General features: G+C 37.1%; 1 protein-coding gene across 1 annotated transcript in view; it reads left to right on the forward strand.

Annotated features, from left to right (window-relative positions):
• CADM2 (cell adhesion molecule 2) overlaps positions 1–19,011 on the forward strand; it is a 215,706-nt gene that overhangs the window by 20,854 nt on the left and 175,841 nt on the right. The window contains exon 2 of the mRNA XM_009890102.1: positions 10,650–10,799. Within this exon, the coding sequence (XP_009888404.1) occupies positions 10,650–10,799 (150 nt within the window). The remainder of the gene's footprint in view (positions 1–10,649; positions 10,800–19,011) is intronic.

A 19,011-nucleotide genomic window follows, 5' to 3' on the forward strand; every position in this document is an offset into this window, starting at 1 on the left:
TTCCAAATATGAATGTCTTTTGTCCTTAAACCCCCTAAATATTCTTCAGTTTCTGAAAGACTCAGAGCCCTATCTTCAGTTCTATCACTTAGTCACCTTTGTCCTAAACCTGCCTCTAAGCAGTAGCACACATTCATGCAAAGACAAAGTCAAAGCCCTGAGCTATTCTGCGCCTGCTTGTGCACCTCTCAGAACCCTGTGTGGTGTGGTTGCTGGTCAGTCCTTAAAAGTCTGGTAAGTCATATGTTTACAGTTCTTTATTTTATTTTATTTTTAAATAGTGTGTCCAGCACTTCATTTCATTTGTTACTTAGAGGAGAAGATTGAACAGAGAAGAATTGTAACAGTAAGTACTTTCAGTAGCACGAATGCCCAAGTGCCTAGCTGACGTGAAGTTGGTAGTGCCTGGTACCGACGTAAACCAATACAGGTTCTAGACTGACTTTTACGAGAGGTGAGCTGCCTTACTTTCTTTTGGTTGTGTTAACTGCAAGAAGTAGCAGTTAGTTTGATGAAATGCTTGGATTTGCAGGACAAGAAAGCACATGGTATGTTCTAACTTTGTAGCAAGAAATAGATGCGATAGGGTTGTATGTATATGCATATTTATCTCCACCATGGCTTTATATATTTATTCCACTACCCTATTATCTGGCTTCTATGTAATTTTTTGTGCATTTTCTTCTTGGAGCACTGATGTGAAGAAAGAAAATACCGTTATTCTCATTTTGCAGATTAGGAATGGAAATGTGGTGACAATGAGGCCCGGGTCCTTAAAGAAATGAAAGTGACCAATTCCTTATTCTTCATGTTAGAATTGGGTACTTTTCTGATTTTAGAGAAGAAGGGCTTTACAGCTTGTTGAGGCACAAAGAAGAAAGCATAGCACTTTAAAGCGAGAAGTGACAGAAAGCTCTAAACCATATTTGCGCTTATGAGGAACAGGAAATTCAGCATTTTCTTATCACAGTCATAGGAAGATGAAATTCACTTTGATTATTTTTGGGTTTGTAACTTCCATCTGGAATTTAGAGTGATGGAGGGGAATGCCTTTTCTCCCCTTTCTAAATAAATAAATAAATAAATAAAATCACTGGATACTCTTCTCTATTCACAATTAAATAATACCATGGTGATAGTCTGAAAAGAGTCAAAATAGCCATTTATGTGAGGTTCCTAAGAAATAGCGCTGCGTGCATGTACTTTTTAGTCCATTGTTTCTCTCACACTTTTTCCTGTTTATCTTTATGGAATAATAGTATTTCAATATGTAATTTTCTCAAATTTATATCTGCGATTTCTTTCACTGAAATATAGTCTGAATCAATTATATCTTGACTTAGCTGCCATTGTAGAAACATACACCTGAAACACAGGGAGTGAAGGAAGGAACAAAGCCTTCCTCCTTCTCTATTATTGCTGTCTAACACAAATTCTATAGTCTGAAATCAGCGGCTGTACCATCGTGCTCTTGCCCTTTGGATTATTTTAGTAATTGCTTAAACACTTAAAAAAGCCCAGTGACCTTGAATGCACAGTTTGGGGGTAACAGTTATGTTCTGAATTATTTCTTCTCTCTCTCCTAAAACTCTGTCATTCTGTAGTAAGTTTCTGCAGTGTTCTCATTAACTCCAATTTTCTCTGGAAGTGGTTTTGTTACTGGAGCATGTAATAGTTACCAGAGCACACTTTCTTTTTTTTTTCTTTGTTTTGTTTCTTTTTTAAACAATGTTTCTTCAGTGAGCAAACAATTTACAGGACATACTCTCTGGGGATTAACTCTAAAAAATATATGCTATCCAGATATAGGACTAAATTGTTGCCATTTAAAACACCAAGTTGGGAAAGCCCAGTTGACCCAGTAAGAGTCACTCTGTGTATCAGATTATGCTCAGGCAAATTTCTCTTTCTTTACAACTGCTGTATGAACGCAGTGTAGCACACGGGCTACATTGCTGTCTTGTCTCTCAGAACAGACCAAAGCAGGTGATTATGTATCAAGAGTTAAACTATCTTTAATCTGTAGTCAATGTTTTGCCACGGTCTTAAGACCGTTCTTATAAATGAAATAAAATAATAGGGGCAACAACTTCTTTTGTAGTTTCCTTCCTCAAAATTTCCAGGACGCTAACCTTGTATATAGTGTCTGTGCTGAAAAAATAGAGAAGGGGATTCATGCCTGTAGAAAGTTAAAAGAAACACTAGTTGTGCAGTAATGCAGACCTCAGTTTATGCCTGCTGAATTGCAGTTCACAGTATCATTTTTCTTTAAATTAGATAAAGACAAGCTAATAACACATCATCTTATTTCATATATAAATTAAGAGAGAAAGCCAGGAAACTGATTCAGTGTATTGAGAAGTTTCATCATACTGGCTTTTTTTTCTAATGTTTTAGTTCTTTACTAAGAAAGAAGGCCAAAATTAATGCATTCTCCCTACAGATGCAGGCTGATATGTGAAGTAGTAAGTTGCTTGCCTCCTCACTCAAGTATTTACTATATTGTTTATTTTTTTCCTTTAGGGCCTAGTCCTATTGAAGTCAACACTAAAAAATCTGACTGGTTTGAAAAATAATTTGCTCAAGATTTATTTTCTTTATTTCCTCTCATACAGTTTTGCATTTTTTATAGGCTCTGGTTTTGTCTGACATCATGCTATAAAAGTGTCAAATTAAAAGCCCATTGCCTTGTGCTTCTACACAAGACTGAAAAGGATAAATCTCTGCTATAGGCTTTCTGTGTGAGGATGAGTAGAACTATAGGCTCTATTCTTTCCCTCGCATATGCCAAGAACCTTCATTTAGCTCACAGGGACAGTGGGCAGCCAGGCTCGCAGGAGAAGGTAGAGCTGATGTGCCCAAAGATTGCAAACTCACTGCTGTCACCTCTTGTCCAGTCCCTCCTCTCTTCCCACACCCATTTCTTTTTATGGCCTTCTGATATACAGTGACACATGTAGGCAAAGCTTGCAGTGCTGATACTGTGAAACTCAATTTATAACATAACTGTTTCCTACAAAACCAGACCTCTGCAGAAACAAAAGTAAAGAGACGATTATGTTTTCTTGGTGCTTACAGCTACCAAGTCACTTTTGTAATTAGCCTGGTAAATTGATTAGAATATATAACCTAAGCATCAAATAGAACTGTTGAACTCATTAAAGAGCTTTTATTTTAATTGCAAAAAGTGAAAAAAAACCCACAAATATAAACAAATAAGCATGATATGAACTCACAAGATAAACGTTTCCAAACTGGACCAAATAACAAACCAAATAATGATAATTATTCTGCATAGTCTTGTCTCATACTGAGATAAAAATCAGCGGTTGAGCCATGATTTCTGGGTGAAAAAAAAAAAAAGTCTTTCTTGACTGAAAACAGCTTGTGGCTAATGAGATATGAACTTGTCAATTCTACTGGAAAGCAGTTTTGGTCCTCCACAAAACATCGCAAAACCAACCTGTGATAGAATATACTTAACTATAGCTCCATCTAGGCAAAATAGCTGAAATAATTTTGCTAACAAAGCTTCCTAAAATGAGCAGAGGGACTGGGATACAGCATGGTGACAGTGATATCTGGATGCCACATTCTTTTTGCAGTAGCTTCATTGCTTATTGTAATTTACCTTTTTATAACATTATAGTGTTTTCCAATGAAACTTGTAATGTGGGCCCTCAGTACTTTTTTTTTTTTTTTTTCATTCTCTCTTTATTAGTGTACCCCAGAAAGACAGTAAAATTGTTTGACTTGCCTCAAGGTTTGATCATAGAAAAAAAACGTAATTGTATATACTGTAGCGGATATATATGTGTGCCTACCAGACCTGTCAGTGGAGGGTAGAGGTATCACTGCCAACCGTTTCTTGTGAAGAAAGCCAGCAAGCTGGATGGGTCACCCTGTCTGTAGAACAGTGATCATCTGAGTCACATTTGTTATCTCGATCCTACCTGACATTCACCGTAGTTAACAGTGAAGTAGGAAGTAAATTGCACTGAACTTACCTAAAAATCTGTTTTCACAAGAGTATTTATTATTTACATTCTCTGCATTTTCTAGACGTTTATAAAAATAAAATGTCCCTTTAATACTTACTAAGTAGCATTTGAAGGGAGGATTTCTCTCTGGTCCAAATTAAAGTTTGTGTGAAACTTATAACTTTCTCACCCTTCCCCTGCCCCATTTTACCTTCTTATCCCCCAGCTTACTCTACTCTGACCTTTTGTTTCTTCAGCTAAACTGGATAATTCCCATATTCCTGACACTGATCGGCCTCTTCTTCTTTTTCTTTATTTTTTTTTTCTTCCCTATGTTCTTTAAAAGCTGACAGGCAGCAAAAGCCTGGAGTGCATGTGGGTGCATTCTTTCAAGAGAGCCCTGGCCTTTGCAAGCCCGTGTCCCATCATCATTAAGTAATCCTGTATGATAGTTTTTCTCCCGGTGCATCTCCTAAAGCAAGTCTGCCCTTAGTACAAGTACCAAATTTGGGCATCTTTTCTATACCTGCAACCTGAAATAAGGAATTACTCATGCCTTTGTATAATGTACTGCTAAGATTTCTGGAGTGGAGTGGAGTGTAGCATCCCGGCTGCTCGTGTTCGAGGAAGAGAAGGGCTCTCAAGTTGTTCTGGGAATGGAGGGACCATCCCGTGAGAGGCAAATAAAACATCTTGGCTTGTTCAGCTAGCACAGTGCAGACTACAAGGGGATGTATTTGGGAAGTCCTCATCAGTGCAGGAAGTGCTTAGCGGTTTTCCACTGGATGTTGAAATTTAATGATTCGTTAATTATTATTAAGTCATATGCTACATGCTTTATTCCTTTCTGCTCATGCATACTGACCACGTAGGAGTTTTGCTGGACTAAAGAACTTTTGTTTTTCAACAAAATAAATTAAGTATGATGCAAGAGTTTTTGTGTTTGTGACATTGGTGAGTCCAATTCAGAAATTAAAGAGATTTAGGTAGACATGGATTCATTAATAAATCTGGAAGGCTTAAAATTCTTGGAAACCGACTGTCTTTTTTATTCTTGATGGTGTCCAAAATTTATACATCAAATATAAAAAAGAAGAAAAAATCCACAAATAAAGACAGTTATGGTTTTAAAAATAACTTAATTATTGGACTAGATGACCTTTAAATGTTCCTTCCAACCCAAACTATTCTATGATTACAAGGGCTTATACCAGAAGAAGGAAGCTATGTTTAGATGGGGAGAACAGAAATTATCTCAAATCATTTGTAGAATTACTACAGAAGTGTTGTTTAACAGTATATATGCGCAAACCGGAAGATATATAAGATTTGAACAATTTACACAACAAAGTAACAAAGATTTTTGTCCATAACCTCAAATGGACGCATTATAAAGGCTATTTTATCAGTTTCAAGCCCCTGTTCCCCAGAAGTACACTTCTCTGTCTCGTATCAGCAGCAGTATAGGCTGAAATCAGATCTGAGGAAGTGGAAACACATATATAAAAAATGAAAAAAAAGGGTTTTTTTTTAATGCTTTCTGAGCCAAATCCTTTTACAAGTTGAATAAGCATCATTATTTTTTTTGTGTGTAGATTGGTTAGCAAAGCATGGGTTAAATGAATTACCTGAGGTCATGTGAGAAGGCAATGGTAGATTTAGGAATGCTTTTCAAATACTTTTGAAATCTCACATTTTGAAATGTGGGATTTCAGTTAATTTCATGGGGTTATGTCTCACTGACATCTCACTGACATCACCACCATTAAAGGAAATATGAACATCAGTTTGTACTTAAATTTTCTGCCTTAGTAGAAACTTTTATCATGCTCTGTTTTAAAACAAATCTTCATTAGGAATGAATTTATTTTCAATATGTTTTTGAATGTATAAATGAGTGTTTAACCAATGTAATATTTTTCTGACTTCTTAAATTACAGTTACTTCTAGAAAAAGGTAAATGTAATCTTTAAAATCTTTTGATTGCTGTAAGGCCTTTGACTTGAAATAGCATGACATCTTGAGCGATAATCAAAACTTATTCAAAGCCAACCTTACAAGCATTAAGCAGATTAGAACTGTTTGAAAAAAATAGGGTGAAAATGTAATGATACATAAGAGCTCACCATTGAACAGTCACATGTCTGCGCATTTGTCTAGATAGGGAAGAGCTGTGGGTACTGTACTATTTAGATGGTTTTCAGAGTTGGTTTTTAGAAACACCCTGGGTAACACAATTGTTGCCAGCAGTGTTTGTGAATGCCACGAAGACTGTGGATATATGAAATAATGAAAAGCACGGATCCCTGGGCTCAGAGAAACATGTGCTTTGGTCCAGTGAAACGTAGGGACGTACATCTAAGAGCTGCAGGAGAACAGAGATGGGGGGGTTGGTTGTCTTTGGAGTACTGTCTGAGAAAAAACACAGGCATCATGATGGACTGTCAGTCAAACTTGGGTCTCCATCTGACCCTGTGGTGAAAGGGACTCATTTAGGTGTGCACACAAGAATATGAAGCGCTGGTAGAGAAGCGGCGTCACCTTTGTATTTTTTCCTTCTGTGACTGCTGCAGTGGGGTTTCCAGGTCTGGGCTCCACACTTCAGAAAAAAGATGACAAATTGAAGAGGGCACAGAGAAGAGACACAGACTAATTAAAGGATTAGAAAAATATGATTTCTACAGAAAGACTTAGGAGCTCAATTTATTTAGATTATCAAAGGGAAGGTTAATGGGTGATGCGATCACAGTCTCTAAGTACCTACAAAAGCAAGAAAAATTTGATAATAGAGGGCTCTTCAGAGCAGGGGAAAAAGATATAACAAGAGCCAGTGGATGCTAGGTGCTGCAGTGAAACAAATTCAGGCTAGGAATAAAATCCTGTTTTCCCATTTAAACAATGATGACCAGTGCTCTCTGAAATAAGTTACCAAAGGTGCCACTAAGTTTTCCATTACTAGACTTCTAAAGTTAAGGCAGAATGCTTTTGTTAGAAGACATTGTCTTGTTCAATCTCTGCTCCCAGATTTAAGGAAGAAATTAAGAAATGGGAGTTTAATAACTATATTAAGAACCGTTCATGCTAGAGAACCACAGTGCTACCATCCGGTTGTTGAAAGGATGATGAAGGCTGTGTTTCTTTTAACATGCTGGCCTTAATCTGGCAGGGTCTTTGGGCTTGCCATCTTAGTGAAGGCTTATCACCAAGCATTCTTGATTTAATGGGACTGTTTGCATGGGTCAGAACCAGCGTACTCAATGCTGGGAGTATGAACGCTTTTTTGCAGTGGTGGTAAGTTATCCTAAGTGTAAAGGTGCTTTCCAAAGCAAGTACCTCAGGGAATGATGTTGTGATTCCAGTCCGTGGACTCTGGCTGTGGGTTGCTGTGCTGCGGTGGGAGCCCGCTGCCCCCGCAGCTTGGCGGTGGTACCCAGAATTGGTTGAGAACACCTTGTCTGCATCACCAATGGCCTGGGTTTGTCATCCCACTGAGCACTTGCATGGGGTGGCACCTTTGCTGGCGGGCCTGGGCGCAAGCTACCTACTTATTTAACAGAAATGAGGCCTCTCCCACTAACTACCATCAGTTCCCCCAAGACCAGATCTAATCCTCAGCAGCATAACACTTCTCTTCCACTTACAATGCCGTGTTAAATGGCAAAATGTTGATGCTTCCCATAATGTTCATCTATCTGGTTTAGGCTTTTCCAACCTTTTCCAGTCCTTCCAGCCCTGAAGCTCCTGCTGCAATAACCCAAGTTAGATACTGATACAAACAATAAAGTAAATCTCATAAAAATTTCTTTGCCTTAGTTTTCCCATCACTAATAATTTTGGTCTCATTAAGAGATGTGCAGTATCTATTCTTTTGGTTTTGCTTTGTCTATTTTTCTCTGTTTCACACAAGCTCCCTTCTTTCCACTTGTGCTAGTTTCCATCTTCTCCAGATCCACACAGCTTCTGTATTGGTAAGTGGTAGTATGAATGCTTTGGTTTCACTTTTATATGTTAGATCAATTCTCGCTTCCAAAACATGGGCACTCAGTAGAGCCACCAGAGAAAAGGAAGTTCTTCTGCTGTCTTTCATATCATGGCATCTACAGTTTCCGTTTAAATGGCTGGTCAGAAAAGTTTACCTACTAACCACTGTTTTGGTCAAACAAGTCTGTGACTTAATCATTAGCAAATTATTGGTGTGATCAGAAAAAGAATAGAGGGTAATCCCAGGGAGATCTCCCACATCATGTTAATAATCATTACGGCAGTTTTTTAATAAACTATCTTCCATTCTTTAATGTAAATGACAGATTTTACTGTGCTAATCTCTGATGCTACGTTTTGTTTAATGCTTCTTGTATGAAAAAAATATTTTAGCCCCCATAGGCTCTTATCCACAACTCATACTTTAGAAGGTTATTTCTCTGGTAAGATGCCTGTAATTTAGTGGAAGTAATAACAGGCTGTGTGCATTTTTCTGGATTTTTAAAATTGTAATTTAAGCGATAAGCAATTTATGCAATATCTTGAGGTTCCTTGACACATTGGAATTGAAAGAGGAGAAATGGAAGGAAATGACAAATCTTTTCTGTTTCCTTTTTTTTTTACATCCTTGTTTATGATTTTTCACTCATCGAGTATTTCTCAACGTGTGGTTTTCAAGAAGCGGGGTTTGATTAATGAAGTGTCAGATACAGAGGATGTCGTGAGAATTTTGGCATTTATTGTTTGCAGCATTTAAATTAGCCATGGTGTTTTCAATATTCAGTATTTTTTATTTACTATAACTATTAATCTGTTAATAGTAAATACCTTCTTATAGTAAATATCAGAACATAGTAAACTTTGATCTTTAGACATCTACAGAAAGTTGATATACAAACATTATACCAGTTATTCAGATTTGGCATTTTGATGGAAATCCTTTTATTAATTAATTAATTAATATTAAACCAAGACAAGGAAGTGTTTTTGTTTAAATAAAAGATTTATTGTAATTTCTTTTATTGAGATGAACTTTCCTTAGCACTGCTGTTAATTTTTTTTTTTTTTTCAGGCTATAAACACTTAGACAGTAGAATCATTTTTTGTAGAGTATGTATGGAGAGTGTTAAGACTACCTAAATGCTAATGGTTTCAGTACCATGGATGCTTATGGGCTAGGCCTAAGACCATCAAAATGATTTTACATAGGGAAATGGACAGCTGTCAAAACCTAGCTAGAATTACATTTTTTGCAATATCAGCAGTTCAATTATTAATCCCTTATTTATTAATTCCTTATTCTGGTCGTCTGAAAACCTGTATACTCTATAATAGACTTCTATATTATTGCACCTTCCATATCGAAGGCATGCCTCTGTTTAACTCAGCTGAGAACAACTGAAATAGGATGGTTCTGTGAAGCTTCTATGCCAGATTTGTGATTCCATATTGGTATAATTACTGGATATTGTATATATAATTGCCTTGATGTAAATATGACATGTCTGTGAGCTTGTTCACTCCGTAGGACGGTGGAGAGATTTTTCACTTCTGATACATCCCACTTGGGTGTCAGTCTTGGTAGTATGCTTCTTATGCTAGCAGCTCAACCTATCCTTGAATGTTGCTTGTATTAATAGAATCTGTATAAAAGGACGGGAAGAAAGAAGCATATATTTCATTTAGACTACTGAATTGTCTTTCTTTTGCATTGTATCCTTGAATAACTTAATATATCTCCCAGATAATAATGTCTTGCTTATTATTGAAGAACTTTCCACACCCATGTTAAAAATTACTTCCATGTTTTTACTGTGCTGGCTTGTTGCGATACCCTTTGTCAGAATGTGTTATGCTGTTGACAAGGTGTATGCTATTCTCACAACAGATAAACACTTTAGTCTAACTATGCCATTGAAAATGCTTGTGATTCAAGAACCTGGGTGATACTGCTCCGATATTGTGCAGAGGTATTTGGAAATCTTCCCAGTGACTTTTCAGCGAGCACTTAATGTGATTCATAATGCTCTGGGATAGAATCACAGATGTGTAAGAGACCCACTACATCATCACTTCCATTTTCATATGAGATCAGGTTATATTCTCTCAACAGAGGATGCAGCGAGTATTAGATTCACACTACATTTGCTCCCCAACAACTTTCAAAACCTGGCAGGAGAGTTCTTTAAAAAGCATAAAAAGAGATAGGGAGTCAAGGCTGCCCTGTCCCTCTATTTTAAAAATCCTATGCAGATTTTTGTTATGCTTTCAGTAATGTTTTCAACAGCTATTTAACTATATTCTACATACTGAGGCATCTATGTAGGCATGTAGCCCTTGAGCCCTATGCGAAGGCATATCCTGGATGTATGGGTATGTCTGAGGAGATAAAATTGCAGAGTATTTCTTTGGAAATAATTAGTATGACTTACGGGGGAGAAAAGGGGGGGTGAGTGGAGATCTCTATTTCTTATTTAATCTATCTGTTTCTTGGATACAGAAAATATATTGCAAATGTAATTTTTTTCAATTTATTGTACTACCTTTCTTTGGTCAGAATAGATCATACTGAATTCAGACTCTGTCATCTGTGGTAAGTTGCTGCAATAAATTCAGTTCTGCAACTTAAACCCTGTCTTTTTTTTCTCTTTCTCTCTTCCCTTCTCCATCCCTCCCCTCCCTCCTCAGGCAGCCAAGGGCAGTTTCCACTTACACAGAACGTTACAGTTGTTGAAGGGGGAACAGCAAATTTGACCTGCAGGGTCGATCAAAATGATAACACCTCCCTCCAGTGGTCAAATCCAGCTCAACAGACATTGTACTTCGATGACAAGAAAGGTAAATTGTTTCCTGAACTCATGGTTCTGCATCATTTTTTCTAAGAAATAAATGTTTAAAACAATTTCCCTTTGCTATTTTAATGTGAAAATATTTGCTAGGAGTATATGTTTTCAGCTATGATGATGATATAATCTTTTTTGAAGGGGAGTTCACTGAAATATTCTTTTGCATATAAAATTGTATGTTATCAATAAAGGAAAAGACTAATATTTGAAATTCTTATTGCTAGCTAATTTGGAAAACATTGTTGCAAAATATCTTGGAAGAGCATTTGTGGGTGGTGAGAGGCTGGCAACTGAAGAAGTTCATAACCCTTGTAACTTGCTTTTATTACTCTGTGTGTTTGTGTGTATACATATATACATTTTATATATATTTATAGAGAGAGATATAATGCCACTGTTTGCTTCAAGTGTACTGCAGTTTGGTTCTTAGTGCAATAGACAGTTCCTGTGTTAGGTGTTCTTAACAGCTAATAAAAAAGCTCAGTTCTAGTGCCCTGATTTTTCTGATTATACCATGCACAGATTTTTAATTTTAGTTAAATTAGAGGGGGAAAAAAGAACAGAAAATGTCTATTCCTTACAAAAAGAAGGGTATTATCACTGCAGTAGGATATATTTCTAAGACATTAATCTTAATCTGAAATGAAAAAGCATTACATTTTACATAATAGAATGTTAACATAAAGATTACATTAGATTCCGTGAAGAAATTAAAACAAATGTTATGAGGAATAAATTCATCACTTGGCTTCAAAAATGCAAAAACTTTGATTTTAGAGGTACAGAAGTTCAACAGTATTTTATACTTAATTCTACTGCTTGAATTTATTCTGAAAGGTGCTACCTACTCTAGAACATATTTTAACAAGTGCAGTTATTCCTCTGCTTAAAATTAAAGAAGTGCTGTCCAAATGCTTTGCTGAATGATTACAAGACTTTAAAACACCTTGCAGGACTGAAAATGCTTTGTGAATCTATGCACTTCAATAAAAGAGTCTAAAACCTGTCATTTTATACCTGCAGAAGCTGCAATCAAAATATGTTTTTTTGCTATTAATATAATAGCTGAATAGAATCTCTTTATGGTGTTGAAGTGGTTCCTTTCTCTTTTATCTAATTTCCCGTAGCGTGTAATCATTTGATTTGCAATTTCTTTGAAATCGTAAGTACCTTTTGAATGCAGGATTGAAGATGAGAGGTTTATAAGGTGCAAACTTTTAAGCCGTAAGTCTAGTCCTGTAACCTTTATTCATATGGACCCTTTTATTTTAGTTGTAATCGTTAGTGATTTGGGATGGGTAAATAATGTCTGCAACACTAAAAGCAGAGTGAACTTGTCCATTGATAAAGCACATCAATACTCACAAAATCTATATCTTTTATAAAATAAGTGACATTTTAAAGGATGCTGAGAAGGACGTGGGAGGACTGCAAATAGATTAATTTGAACTTTGTAGCCATTTTGGTGTGAATTGAATTTTCTGTGTACTTTAGCTAAATCTGTACTTTTACAACGAATAATTGAAGTTTGTATTACTTTTTAATATAATGAATTGAAGCAACAGAATTTGAATGGCATGCAGCATAGTAAGTACTTAGAAGCAATTTATATTCCCTACAGGAAATGTGAGGAGCTGAAGTGTGTAAGTTTAAAGAACTGCACTCTTTATTGAACTTTTAGCTTGTCCCAAGACTTTGAGGAATACTTGATGGTTCATTTATGGAGGGATTACTGTGCATCTATTAGACAGGAAAATGTTTAAAGTAGTCAAGAAAAACTTCAGGTCATTCAATCTGAGATATTTAGTCTTTCTTACATTGGCAAAGCTTTGCATTCTGTGTGACATTTTCAGACTCGTGTATACTGAGGAGAGTGAGCAGTGCATCCAAGTCCTATGTGGAAAACTGTTGCGGTTTAACCTCAGCCAGCAACCAAGGACCACATAGCTGCTCACTCACTCGCCCCCGGCGGGATTGGGGAGAGAATTGGAAGGGTAAAAGTGAGGAAATCCGTGGGTTGAGATAAAGACAGTTTAATGAGTAAAGCAAAAGCTGCGTGCACAAGCAAAGCGAAACAAGGAATTCATTCGCTATTTCCCATCAGCAGGCAGGTGTTCAGTCATCTCCAGGAGAGCAGGGCTCCGTGGCACATAACGGTTACTTGGAAAGACAAACACCATCTCTCCAAACTTCCCCCCCTTCCTTCTTCTTCCCTCAGCTTTATATACTGAACATGACATCATATGGCACGGAATATTTCTTTGGTCAGCTGAGGTGAGCTGTCCTGGCTGTGTCCCCTCCCAACTTCTTTGCTCCCCCAGTCTACTAGCTGGTGGGGTGGGGTGAGAAACAGAAAAGGCCTTAACTCTGCGTAAGCACTGCTCATCCCGGTATTATCAACGCTGTTTCTGGCACAAATCCAAAACATAGCTCCATACTAGCTACGATGAAGAAAATTAACTTTATCCCAGCCAAAACCAACAAAACCAGCATAAAAACATTCTGCCATTTCTGAAAATGAAGTTACAGCTTTCATTGACAATTTTTTTCTGTGTATATATGTGTGTGTTCTTTTAAGTAAGGAAGAGATTTCCTTTACATGCTTTTGATGCTTGCATTCTTGAGCCAAAATGGAGAGAGATATTTATGGCTCTGATATCTTGGTAGTTTTCTCGGTAAATGATGGCATGCACAACTTTTTTTTTTTTTTCCCTTTCCGACTTCTCTCAGCCAGGCATACAATTTAGCTATAAAAAGCAGCTTTCTACTAAATCCGGTCATTACATTTAATTTATTGAAAGCAGTGCCTCAGCCAGAGTCTTTTCAAACCTGTCTCTTAATGTTAGCCAAAACCAACCTTCAGAACCATGAAAATTTCTGTTTAATAGCTATGTTTCTCAAAGCCTGAAAATTCATGAAAGCTGTTGAGCAGGTACACAACAGTATAGGGTTAATTTATGTGTAGGAAACAGAACCTTAGAAGAGGAGAATCACCAGTAGCCTTTATATCCATTAGAGCTGAGTAATTGTGGATATTGCCACATTCAGATCTAAATCAAATTTTCTTGCCTTTAACTTTACTTCCCTTCAGTAAGTTATTTTCTGTTTATGTACTGGTAAGAATGACACACATAGGAATGACAGTATATTTCTTTCATGTCTGGAAGCATAAAAAAAAATATCAGGAAACCTTTCTATTTATTGCTCTATATTTTAATAATGATGAGTCAGGTAGTAAAATGAAGGAGGTCAGGTAAGTATCAAAAGAGGGTCCTAACAGCAGCAGAAGATGAGGGAGATGACAGCTATCAGCATATGACGGAATAGGTCCCCAAAAAAGAGCAAATTGTCCATGCAGTAAAAAGCCCTCTGCCACTAGATTGTTCTTGGTGGGACACCTTCCATGTTCATGTTCATGCTTCTTTCTCAAGCAAGTTGGTTCCCTGGTCTTGCAAAAACATTTTCTGACCAAAATAGAACTTTCTATGGGCCAGGAAAAGAGTCGTTTGGTCAGATGGAGGGAATATCTGCTTCCCAGTTCCGTGCCTTTCAACAAGGATTTTGTTGTTAGTCTCCATTTTATTCAAAATGGATGACCTATACTATGAAAAGCATGCTCATGTCATTATCTTCCTTCTGAACTGTGATGTAATCTTTGGTATTGAAGCTAGGAGTCATATTCTTCCTTTTTCTGCTTTAGATATCCTAAATAAGTATGAAAATGCAGTGAGCCAAATACACCAAAACTACATTGTTAAAATTGTTTTCGTTCTCCTCACCTACTGCCATGGCTACATGTTTTTAAGTACAGATTATGCTCAGTTAGAAGGACTTTGTGACTGGTAAAGAACACTTCCTCCCCCACCCTCTCAGCAATTTAATATGTATTTAATATTTATGAAGGAGACAAGGACTATTTTTAACTTGAAACATTTTTGGCATCTAGCCTATACAGACTTACGATGATATAGATAGAAAATGAGTAGAGTTTTGTTTCAGAAAAGGCAATGCTATAAATTTAGTGAGTATGAAACCACAGTTCAGGGGTTGTTTCCAGGTCCTCATCACTTGAAGTAGTTGATTTGTTTTTTGTTGTAAATTTAGGCCTAAAATGTGTTTGATTCATTGTGGTTATGGGAATTGGGGGAGAAAACATTTCCTATTTTCCTACAGGAAAATAAGTTATAGCTTTATTTTAGTAGCTAAGCAAGGCAAAACAGTTATTTCCTTCCAACTCTTTTTTTGGCACTCTAAAATATATTAAAGCTGGAACTAACTTTGTCTTCATTATTATTTTAACACACAGTAGCTAAAATATGTGAAAATACAAATGTTTGATCTTGTGGATTTGGTCTCACTGATGACCTGTCTGCTTTAGCATGCTGTCCTGCTGTTGTCCTTTCTGGTACTTCTTTTTTTCTGGTTCCTCTGCCATGTAGCTTCCAAGGATGTTGTGTATCAATTTGATTTTTAACTCTTCCTCTTTGATTCAAAGCATAAAATCTTTACCTGACAGTAAAAAATAGATAGTCTAGTTGCATAAATGTATAAATAGTCTTAAATTTTAATAGGCTTAACAACCTTACCAAGATCCCCCTCAGTTTCCCATCCCCCAGACAGTATTTTAAAGATTGTGTCTTCCTGGAAAATATGAATTCATAGCTCACCCTGAGCAAGTTCAGATTCTTTGGAAACAAATGCAAATTGCATGCTGCACATGAAAAAAGTTTTTCCCTTCACAATTTTCAATTAAAATGAATAATTGCCATAGAAACCTCCATATCAGTTAATGCACCCAAGTACCTATAATTATATAGCTGCCTTTGGAAGAAGCACAGTGTGCAACAATGTAGAACTGGCAGATAGGATTTTAAATTAACATAGGTTATTTTATTTTATCTTCACTGGTGGTACTTCTTAAGGATTTCAAGTGGGCAGTAAACACAGAGACATAAATATGAATGCAGATGTATCACAAAATGCGTGTAGCATGGAAGCACAGAGATGATTGATAAAGAAAAGACTGAAAAGAACCTTCATTCACCTTGCTAGAGCAGCTGTCTTCTCAGATTCCCTTTCAGTAGGGAATATAGATACATATGGAGTAGGGTGAGTTACAAAGGAGATGTGTACAACTAAATGGTGGCTGTTGATGTCAAAGGTGTTTAATCTCATCGATATAAAGAAGTGCAATCGGACTGTAAAAAGGAAGAGAAATGGTTCCTGGTGTATACCTACCGAACAGTTTTGCTCAGTCGGGCAAGTGAAAGTGTAAAATACCTGCTCTTCACCTTAACAGGGAAGTTTGCAGGTCTGTTGATAGTAAAACAAGTGCTGTGTTGACATTGATCATGGTAAGTTTGCCACAAACTGACACACTAGATTTTGACGAGACATATGCCTGATGCTAATCATCGATGGGTACATGTCCCTTGTGCTTTCATCAAGTAGTAACACTTTTATGTCTTACTAAAAAATTAGAAAGTGTATTGCAACCTCAGGATTATTCATCCCTCAGCAGCACAGTATGTTTCTTTAGATGACCTTTGATTTTTCACATGTAAGAGTACTTGGCATTTATGTAACTCCCTATCATCTTGAAAGCTTTCAAAGATACTGGTGCACTAGGCACCAGGGTTATGAGAGGGCTCTGTACTTGCAAAGCTCCCAAGAGCTTCCCTGATAGGCACGATGCCTCAGGTGAGCTTGTGGAAACATGTTTGGGTATAGAAGCTGCCCATAAGCTTCTGCGTTTGCTCCCTCTCGGGTTGTGGCACTGTAACATTAGAGCTTGCGGGTAAGTTTAGAGACAGGATGTGTCTGTAATCAAAACATCGTGCCTTTTGGCATACCTGGCTGTACTATCAGCTGCATGAAAACAACTCCTAACCTCTTCATTTCTCAGTATAAAGACATTTAGAGGGAGACTTTGAAATTCACGGTGCACAAGGTATGGGATTCTAATTACAGTGTCATGTATGTGGGTTTAGGAGGAGTCATTAGTGCAGAGAACTTTAGTTCTTACTGTAACCCTGTCAAAACTAAATGGTGATAGAACTGCCATACAAAAGGCTGTCACTTTAGGCACCAAAATCTTGTCTCTCTGATGTTGTAGACATACAATTTCTTCCTAGTTAGCTGTATTTACCCTTTGATTTGTTTTGTGGAAGCCGGACTCCAGATATTTAAGTATAAACCCAGCTTACACCACTCTGGGGTGATTCAGCCTCACATCCTAATCTACTTAAACAAGCAGAGGCACTTGCGAGTTACACAAGTAGTTTGAGAATCTTTCTGACTGGGGGGAAATGGTGACCTTCCTTTCTGTAGGACATTTAATGATTCCAGTAAGCAGTTGAATTTAAGATGTAGGTATACAGGTAGAGAAACAGTCCTCAGACAGAAGGAATAGGCTTGTACAAAATGAAAGTCAGAGAAGCAAAGAAAATAATGTTTCTTTTTGCAACAGAAAGGAAAGTAGGAAATACATGCTTTAGATTAGTTATGCAGACAGGGAGGCAGACAGGCTGTATTGTTGGAAAGACTGAGAGCATTAGCATTTAGGTAATGTGAAATCGAGTAGCAATGCTGAATGGACTTATGTCTCCACCTTCACATGTTCTGTTTGCTATTACATAATTGAGTGGAGATGGTATCAGACAGTAGATGATGACCAAGTTTAACTCCATCCTAGGGTACACATATAAATTAGAGATTCACTGTTACTTAGAGTTTATTAGACCCTTTCAATGAGATAATACCTTGTAATAAACCTATGACATAGCATGAAAAGCAGTGGGAAAAATGCAAGAAAACTGTACAGGCAAACATTGAAGTATGATTTTACATCTGGAAAAGTTCAGGGGAAGGTATACAGAGGAACAGGATTACAGGATTTTCCTTTTTTTTTTTTTTTCTTGAGCTGAATAGTGATAGCTTGTAAATGCCTTATAACATTTGAGAGGTTTCTAGTGTTTAAAAAATTGTAGGAGATAGAAATCTGGTTTTGACAGAGAGCGTTCCGTGAAGTTCTTTTAGAATAGTTCTTTTGAGATCTGTAGTTAAGTTTAATTTTTTATGATAGTCAGATCTGTTGATTTCACAATTATGCTACACGACTATCAGTAGCTGTCTGGCCAGCTCTTCTCTTTCCTTGAGGGCCATGGCATGACATATAGGGATAGATAACCTGGGTTAAGTCTTTGAGCTGCAATTTTGTTTCTTACTAACAGGTTCTTACACTCCCTCACTCCCCTGCGATGGGCTGGGGGAAAGAAACAGAAGGGCCAAACCTAGAAAAACTCATGAATCGAAGTTAAGACAGTTTAATAAGTGAAGGAAAAAGAAAAAAAGTATGTGATGCAAAGGCGATCACTCGCCACCTCCCACCAGCAGACCAATGCCCAGCTAGCCCCCGAGCAATCCCCACTTTTGGAAAGCAACTGCCAAGTTTTATTGCTGAGTGCAGCGTCATATGGTATTGAATATCCCTTTGGTCACTTGGGGTCAGCTGTCCCAAATATGTTCCCTCCCAACCTGTTTCCCACCCCTAGCCTAATCGCTAGGGGTGCAGAGTAAGAAACAGAGAAGGCCATGGCACTGTGCAAACACTGGTCAACAGTAACCAATGCATTGTTGTTTTATCAATGCTGTTTTGGTCATGAATCCAAAACACAGAACTATATGGGCTGCTATGAAGAAAATTAATTCCATCTGAACATGACACAGTGCACCTTACTTCTGAGCCATGGGTAGGAAATGAGCTTAAATGATTTTGGATAGTAGTTCCTTAGTGCTCAGAGGGAAAAAAAGAAGTTGCCTTAGAGCTTTTGAGATCAAGAATTGTCTCACTTGATCCTTAAAAACCAAGGTTTCAAAAGCAGGTTGCTACTTTTGAAAGCTGGAATGCTTGTGTTCATGCATCTTAAAAAAGATAACATGATAAAAGAGAGCAGGAGTCTGTTAAAATATCTTGACAGTTATTGTCTGTATGAATATGAAAATTACATTTAAAAAATGTATTACAATGCATTAGAATATTATTTCATTGCGATAAATTAGTAGAACTACTCCCACTTACAGCATTTATTTTTTCATTTCTTAGCAGTATTAAGGGAGTAAATGAGCATATTGTAGAAATGGTTAGAAAGTGTAGGCGTTTGCATTATATTGTGCTGAAGTGTGGGTACGTGCAGAAATTAAGT

Source organism: Charadrius vociferus, unplaced genomic scaffold, assembly GCF_000708025.1.
Source record: "Charadrius vociferus isolate BGI_N301 unplaced genomic scaffold, ASM70802v2 scaffold287, whole genome shotgun sequence".
NCBI lineage: Eukaryota > Metazoa > Chordata > Aves > Charadriiformes > Charadriidae > Charadrius > Charadrius vociferus.